The 8,241-nt window shown below is 36.2% G+C and overlaps 1 protein-coding gene across 3 annotated transcripts; it reads right to left on the minus strand.

Moving 5' to 3' along the window:
• Positions 1-416: 416 nt before the first annotated feature.
• rer1 (retention in endoplasmic reticulum sorting receptor 1) lies at positions 417-7,176 on the minus strand. 3 transcript variants are annotated; one of them, XM_068598474.1, is made up of 8 exons: positions 6,963-7,176; positions 5,218-5,299; positions 4,870-4,974; positions 4,296-4,392; positions 3,967-4,045; positions 2,955-3,090; positions 2,394-2,448; positions 417-960 (listed from the first exon to the last, which is right to left on the minus strand). In XM_068598474.1, exons 2-8 carry the CDS (start codon positions 5,296-5,298, stop codon positions 950-952), a joined length of 564 nt encoding a protein of 187 aa, XP_068454575.1. In that variant the 5' UTR covers position 5,299; positions 6,963-7,176; the 3' UTR covers positions 417-949. The 3 variants fall into 3 exon arrangements, with proteins under 3 accessions (XP_068454575.1, XP_068454573.1, XP_068454574.1); XM_068598472.1 differs by lacking the exon at positions 417-960 and having other exon boundaries at positions 1,889-2,448; positions 6,963-7,172; XM_068598473.1 differs by lacking the exons at positions 417-960; positions 6,963-7,176 and adding an exon at positions 6,457-6,577 and having other exon boundaries at positions 1,889-2,448.
• Positions 7,177-8,241: the final 1,065 nt, after the last annotated feature.

An 8,241-nucleotide genomic window follows, 5' to 3' on the forward strand; every position in this document is an offset into this window, starting at 1 on the left:
GTTGCTGCTAAAAGGTGGCCCAACCAGTTGTTAGGTTTAGGGGGCAATCACTTTTTCACAGGGCCATGTAAGTTTGGATTTTCTTTCCACCCTTAATAATAAAAACCTTCATTCAAAAACTGCATTTTGTGTTTACTTGTGTTATCTTTGTCTAATATTTAAATTAGTTTGATCTGAAACATTTAAGTGTGATGAACTCGAACGAAATCAGAAAGGGGGCCAACACTTTTTCACACTGTAGATCGACCATAGTTCAATCAAATTACTTCAAACGTAATATAATCATGAAGAGCATAGTATCGAGAAAAAAAAACATGTATTTTCAAACCATTTGATTAATAAAAAAAACACATTTTGATGGCAAAATATTTAATTTGATTAAAAAGTAGAGAAACCTTTGGCTCTGATCTCCATTAATATCTGAAAAATATGATGCAGACACAACTATGTACTGTTTGAAGGGACACGGCCTCTTTAATAGCATTTGGAGTGAAAAAAAAAAATTACACTTAAGTTGTTAAAATCAAGTTTTTGTTTATAACTGTAGCACAGGAAAACAATAACATGCAGTTTATGAGAAACATTTAATTCATCCAATCTAGAACCCAATTAACCAGTTCTGCTTTCATCAATTTCAAATGAAATGGATTTAAACACTTGGAAACAGTATGGTGGTTAAAAGAAAAAAATAAAATAAAAATAATCTCAAAGAAATTTCATATTTTCAAATATATATATATACACAAATCCAACTGACAACCCTTTGAAACAAACTTTTTACAGGAAAATGTTTTGATCCCTTACTACAGTGCTGATCAAAGTTTAATGACAGATAATCCCCAGCATTCTGATAAAAATGGAGAAAAACAAATCAACAGGCTTATAGAAAAGAGTGCTTGCCACCCACTTCATCCATTTGTTATAATAAAAGCTCTCAATCTCTGTGTTCTTATGTTTCCTCTGCAAAAGAAAGAGAACAAAAGTTTGCTTGGAATGACTATTTACCAAAGATTTTCAAAGTAAACACAGATTTTAATGTACTAAAACAGCTAGTCTACATAAATTGAAACCTAGATGGGTATATGTTTCAAAGAGAAAAGGTCTTCGGGATAGATGTGTAATTGTTTGTTTATTTCAGGTTAGACCTCGTCATGTATTGGACTTGAATACTGGCTGTGCAATTTGAAGACAAAGTATATGTTGAATAATGATGCACATAATGGTCTAAAGATCGGACTTAAAACAAATTCATTGTCTTGTCATTAAGCTAAATGCGTCCTAAAATAATGCAGAGGAATTTGGTTTATAGAGGTGCTCAACGACACAGTATCCCATCTCTACAAAAGCGCTAAAGTAGAAAGAACCAATTTAAGGTAGACCACAGGCTACAGGAGTCTAAATGGGTTGGAATTAGTGACACTCGCTTTGAACTACGCATTCAATGATGTGGTGGGTGGCTTCAGATTCAAGTCAAGTCCCTGTTAATCATCCATAATGACACTCGCCCCACTATGCTTGTGAGAATCAGGTAACTAAAATATTGTGTTAGATGCCAATTCAAGATAAATTTACAATTGTAATCTAAAATTATTAGAGGCTAATCCTTTCAAGAGATGGATTATGATACCTATCTTTCTGCCTTATGACATGAATGCATATTCAAGTGAAATGTGACTAATTTTTCCATGTTTCTGCATGTAGTACATGGGACTGGCTGAGACACCTGTGACCTAGAGCAGCCGAACAATTTTATCACAAAAGATGAAATGATTCAACTTAAAGACATTGCATTTCCTTCAGCGTCATCTCACACATTTAATCATGTCATGTTTCTAACACTACTGACTTTCAATATATAACGTGTTACAAATAAGTAGGTACCAATATATTAATCGAAAGTTGGCAAATTTATTTCACTTGGGGGAAGGAGATGTACTGGAATCCCCATCATTGGAAAAAAAAAAACAACACAAATTTCACAGCAACTTTTTTTCAGTGTGGTTCCTCCTTGGTGACTTTATACTTACCCCATGGGGTTAAAAGGCAAAAGGCAGCACTGAGTCTCACCTACTTCTGAACAATAGCAGACCAATCCTAAAATGAGGATTGAGGTCCTCAAGAAGAAGAAAAAGGAAAAAAAACCCTACCCCTAAATAGACCAAGGCAATATTCCCAGACTAATTTGATCCATGCTGGTCATATCCTCATCTGAACCGTGGATCAAAATGTATATTTTTAATGTCATGTTTTCATGTTAATGTCCTGCTTACAAAAAGGTAAATCAATCTCTAACCCTTGTCACTCACCACTAACTGTGGCCGATAAATTTAAAATGAAGAAATGGGGAAGTGGGAGATTTTAACTAGCAAAAGGTTTCCCTGTTTCGTCCTTGCCTTTGTATGTCCTCTTCCCATGTGTGAAGGGTAGGTATCTGTACTTGACCATATGCTAGAGAAAATGGGGAAGAAAGAGGAGAATTAGCAACAAAGATTTCAAAGATTTGCTTCAATATTTTTTTTTTTTTAACTTATCCCATGTGGTGGTAATAGAACAAGGAAAGATGATTTTATCAGTTAGATACTAAAGACAAGGAATTGGTGCTTTACATGTATTCAGATATTCAACATAAACAAATATAAAAGCTGAACAAAAACCCTTATGATCTTATACATTTAAATAAAATATCCCTTCAACACATATGACCTTCATGAAGGTTTAGTTTTGGTAACATTTGTCACAATGTATTTGTTTCTACTTTAATTTTTCTATTGCGCGCTATTGTCTGATGTTCCTGACTTTCTCCACAGTTCATATGCATGATAAAAAGATAGGCTTCTTGACTCGCGCATTTGTCACAAACAAATAGATTTTCTATGTAATCCAAAGCTGTCTTTGCGTTACAGTGTCAACATATGACGTGTACTTATATGGGTCAGTCACTGTACATTTTTTACCTTGATCTGCCTCTTCATGGTGATGCAGAAGAGCATGATGAAGTACATTACAAGTATAGGCCAGAAAACTGGCACATTGAAGGCTTCAAAAAATGTGCAAATCATGGCGATGACGATGCCTTTCGTTGCTGAATGCCTGGCAAGACAAGTAAGATATCCCTTTGTTAAAACAGTCAACCGACATTAGTGGATGCATAATTCACAACATCTTCAACTCGTAAGCAGTAATTTACTGAATTCATGCATATTTCTTAGCATAAAATAAATCTGTATAGGAAAATGCAAGTTAAATAGAAACAAATATTACAAACAACTCACAAAGAACAAAAGGTTTTTGACTGAACTGGATTTCTTCACATGTTCTAATGTACTTTTTTTTCTCACTTTCAGTTAATGCAGTGAGTCTGAAAACAGCTGTTAAATTATTCAATGCTATTACAGTTATACCACAGTTTCATTTCAAACACATAAAAAGGGGTACCAAAGATCCTTGTTTTATACACTATAAAATGCCAGCTCAAAGCCACTTTCTTTTCATCCTGCTTCAGTGCACAAGAGGACATGGATAAGGTGCAAACACATAAACACATGGCGGTCAGGCAAGGTTTAACATTAGCTGTATAGTAGAACACAGAAACATTGACTTAATGCTTAACCAGTAGCCTTTTTAATCGATACATTTTGTATAATGCTAAAACTGCTCAAAGATGGTAACTTTCCCGTTGAAAGCTTGTCAAGCCAGGCTTACAAGAGTCCAATAAGATTTTATATTTAATGTCTCCCAGCATGATCAATAGATGACAGGTAGAAGTAGATAATAATTCAGGATGAGGATGCAAGATCACACAGAGTGACAAGGAAATACATTCCAGGTAATTCAAGCCGTCAGCTTTGTTAAATTTAAATGAGCTCTGCATGACTTTAAAGTTGACCACGGATCATTTCAAGATAACCGATTGCAATCACTCTGTCAATATTATTGACAGATGGCCTAGCCATAAGCTAGACTCACCAGAATTTGAATTCAGGCAACCTCCTGATGAAAGGGCGGAACTCCTCGTTTTGCTTGGTGGGAAGGGATGGGCCCTCATCTGCAGGCGAGAGGTTATGGGCGACATGTTGTAGTTATTAAAAAAGTGCAGTTACAACATACAAGCCAAAATATTAAAAACACAATTTGATCAAAGTTATTATTACGATATGATATTTGAATTATTATTATTATTATTGACCATAATGCATGAAAGCCTAAATAAAAAGCCAGTTAACAATCCATTAGGTACCCTACTACAAAGCACACAATTGTCCAAAACCTGATTATTTTTAATTGATTCAACTTGCCTTCGTCAAGCATTGAAGGATCCACTTTTGGCGATAGAAAAGCAATGAACAGGTTGAGATGGTAGATTCCCAAAGCATATGTTACTATATACCAACCCTGAAAGGCAGCATAAGAAACATCATTTGAATAACAGGATTTCTGGGCAGCTAGAAATATGAACGTGTACCTTTTGTTAGTGAAGGTCACATTTGCATATGAGCATAACATTTTCATGTAAACAGAACAGGAATTTTTCAAACACTCATTAAAAAGATTTTTTTCGCCACTGTCCTCTAAGCCAATATTTCAACTTTGTTGTTGTTTTGTGGGGATTTTCACCAATGAGCCTTAAATATAACACAATACAGTACAACACCACCACCACAAACTACTAGTTAAATAATTAGTAGCTATGTGAATAAACACCCTACTCTGACAACCTAAAACCAATTAAACTGCAGGTCAAGTTTAACATTTGATAACAATGTTGCTTTTATTACAACTATGTATTACTTTCATTGGTTACATTGGTTTACTTCCCTGAGCAAATAATGATATTGTGAAGTGGATTAAAAAATTTCTTCTTTTTTTTACCTGTAGTATGTACACTCTGATCATGTAGACAGCAGTAAGTAGTAGAGTACCTCCCCATCGCATTGCATGGAATGGCGTTGACTTGTCTAGCCATGACTGATAGACCTATAACAAAAAAAGAAGTAAGAAAGACACAACCTTAAATTCTAAAAAAAAAAAAAAAATGCAGACAATGATGACAAATAAGTCACTTTTGCTGAGTGGCGACAGTGTGACAATAATTACAGTGAATGAATATATATTTTAAGTCTTTTCTCAATGTAGTAACACATTTTAGGCAATCCAGTATGTAAAATAATTTAATCCCTAATTATCTAAAAGATAGATTTGTGATTTTAATAATTTTACCTGTCCAATCCGCGTGAAGAAGGCAGCAACTACAGATGGTTTCCCATGGATCGACTCCCCAACACTGTCCCCTTCTGACATTCTGCCATCAAAGACGAAAAAGACAGTTTGATTAGTGGATGTAGATTACTTAGCTAGTATGACTGAAACAGACATTGTGTTAACTTATATGCACAAGTCTAGCATCTCCAACTCTCAGGTATTTTGGCTGGAATTTCAATCAAGTTTGTAAGACCAAGGTAGAATATTTTCCATAGTTTTAGTGAAGATAAAAGGATACAGGTCAACATTCACTTCACATGTTGTTTAGTGCCTCTTGTTTTTAGCATGCTTACTTCTTAGCAGGGACAAGGATGAAATGAATTTATTTTTAAGGACAATAATCATTAATACCATATAATTAACGAATGTTGCCAATAATACAATCATAATAAGCATTTGCTGTGAAAAAAGGCTCAAATAATAGATGGAAAAAGTATAGACATGAATATTTCTGCATCCACCAGTAGATGTGTTGTTAACTCTAAACAAATGTTACGCCTGCTTCTACCTTGAGGCACTGATAAATAACCCATACCGTAAGACTAGTTCAGAAGGCAATGAGTCTACTGAAATGTGTGACTCTCTGTAAAGAACCAGCAGTTTGGAGCTGTGAAAAGCAGAATGTGTGATATGTAGTAAATGGACACATTACCGGAGGAAAATGATATCCATAATAGATAACTAACGTGGGGAACTAACGTGGGGAACTCCGTTCAAACCAACAAGCCAGGTAACACTTTGTGTCACCTAAACCTAACCAGTGGCGACATATTTTGGCTGCTTACTTCGAACTGTTCAGTGATTTATTGATTTAACGAGTAGCGATAGATCAAACATGTTCTATGTAACGTTAACTGTTGCCCCCTATAACGAAACTAGTAGTTTAGGGTTAAGTTTCTGATATTTTATTAACAAGTTGTATTGTCTAACCGTTGCGATTATAGCGTCTTTTAAAGAGGAACTCTGACATACATCGGTAGCTAAATAATAAGACCGTCTATAGCTGTCCGTGATTGTGGCTGCCGTTAGCTGCATAACTAGCAAACAGGCTCCAGCGGTCTGGAAGCAGCTAATAAGTCATATGTATCATACCCGACTCTCGTGGAAAACCATAGCCTGGATACGACGGAAACAAAACATGCAATAACTGTAAACGGTTTCTCAATGTCATTATTTTAACGAAATAACATTACTCACGTTATCTTACAAATTACCCGTAGAAATAGCTAACTAGTCATCAAGCTAAATGCACATTGCCCTTTGGCCCAAATCATCGCTTATATAGGTAATGTAGTTTTCCGTCAATCTTCCGTCAACCCCCATCGGTCCTAAACTTAAAGTATGCGACTACATTTCCCTCAAGTCCAGCGAGGCGCCTATCAAACCCTGACAAAAGAAAGTGTAGTTCGCGACCCACTGTATTTCCATTGCAATTTATCTTGATCAGGAAACCGTTGAACTACAAGTACCAGCGAGGACTGCGACAATCTGACAACTCACTTCCGTCGATACAGTACTACGTTGCCAACGGCTAGCCAGCTAACATTAGCCCAGATATAAATCAAACAACTCCAGGCGCCACATCCACACTTACTGAATGATACAGTGGTTTTGAAATGTGGTTATTAGTTTCAATACTTGTCTGCATTTCTTAGTTGTGTTTACAATTATGGTGAAAATAATCAATGACAGTCATTTCTTACCTGATACGGCCGCTGTGTCACTACCCGGCTCTACCTAGCTAGCTAAACTAGCCACTTCTCGCTGTTAACACGTCAGTACTTCCGCGAGGATTCGAGCTCGAGCGAACGGCAGGAAGGGTAGTAGAACCCAGAGCACTTAAAAGAAAGAGCCAAAGGTAGGAAGGATAGTAGAACCCAGAGCAATTTGAAGAGCTAACTGCAGGATGGATAGTAGAAGCCAGAGAACCTTAAAACGAGAGCGTTAACTGCAGGAAGGATAGTAGAACCCAGAGCAATTTGAAGAGCGATAGCTAACTGCAGGATGGATAGTAGAACCCAGAGAACCTTAAAACGAGAGCGTTAACTGCAGGATGGATAGTAGAACCCAGAGAACCTTAAAACGAGAGCGTTAACTGCAGGAAGGATAGTAGAACCCAGAGCCTTTTAGAGAGCCCCGTCATCTCAGGACACTGCAAAGAACTAAAACCCTTATTCCGTGAAGTAACTTCGCGAAGATTATTCCATAGATAAAAGTTGTTTTTTTTTGCCATTGTCAGAAAATTTCTCAAAATTGTATAGGGTTTTTTTATACAACGATGTTGCATTATTTTAGGAACATATTGTGCACAGGTATTTCCATTGCCCTCAAGTGTGTGTGTGTGTGTGTGTGTGTGTGTGTGTGTGTGTGTGTGTGTGTGTGTGTGTGTGTGTGTGTGTGTGTGTGTGTGTGTGTGTGTGTGTGTGTGTGTGTGTGTGCTTGCATAGGCTGCTGGTCTAGTGGACACGATAGGTTTTGCTCTGTGTTTCTGCTTGTTTCCGCTCTCTTGCACAGAGACTGCCTATTAATACATAACGTTTCTTCTCTTTTTTCAAATGAATGCATTTTTGTACATGCATGTTTTTTTTTAAATGTAAATACACTAATAAACTAAACTAGATATATTAATCATCCCAATGGTGTGGCCTTTGTTTTTTAAAAAAAAGTTCAAGTGAAGTGCTTGAATATGATCAAGCATTTTGAACTTAAGTTGATGGATCTATCTCTTTAAACGGGTTTAACGTTTAGTGACATTCAGTGGTTTGTGGTAGGTTGCAACCAACTACTGTAAAAATCCCTTAGCTGAGCCCCTTTTTTCCTAGTGTGTTGGAGAACTACAGTGGCCTACAGGTAGGGACAGATATCTTTAGAATTGTAGTACAAATTGTTATTGATGCTATTTTTATTAATACATTTTTACCAGAAATAAATTTAGAACAGAATTAGGAGTTATTCATAAGTTAGATATAGGTACATATTGTT

The sequence above is a fragment of the Clinocottus analis genome, unplaced genomic scaffold (assembly GCF_023055335.1).
Source record: "Clinocottus analis isolate CAN_PGR_092001 unplaced genomic scaffold, fCliAna1.0.p SCAF_4, whole genome shotgun sequence".
In the NCBI taxonomy this organism is placed as follows: domain Eukaryota; kingdom Metazoa; phylum Chordata; class Actinopteri; order Perciformes; family Cottidae; genus Clinocottus; species Clinocottus analis.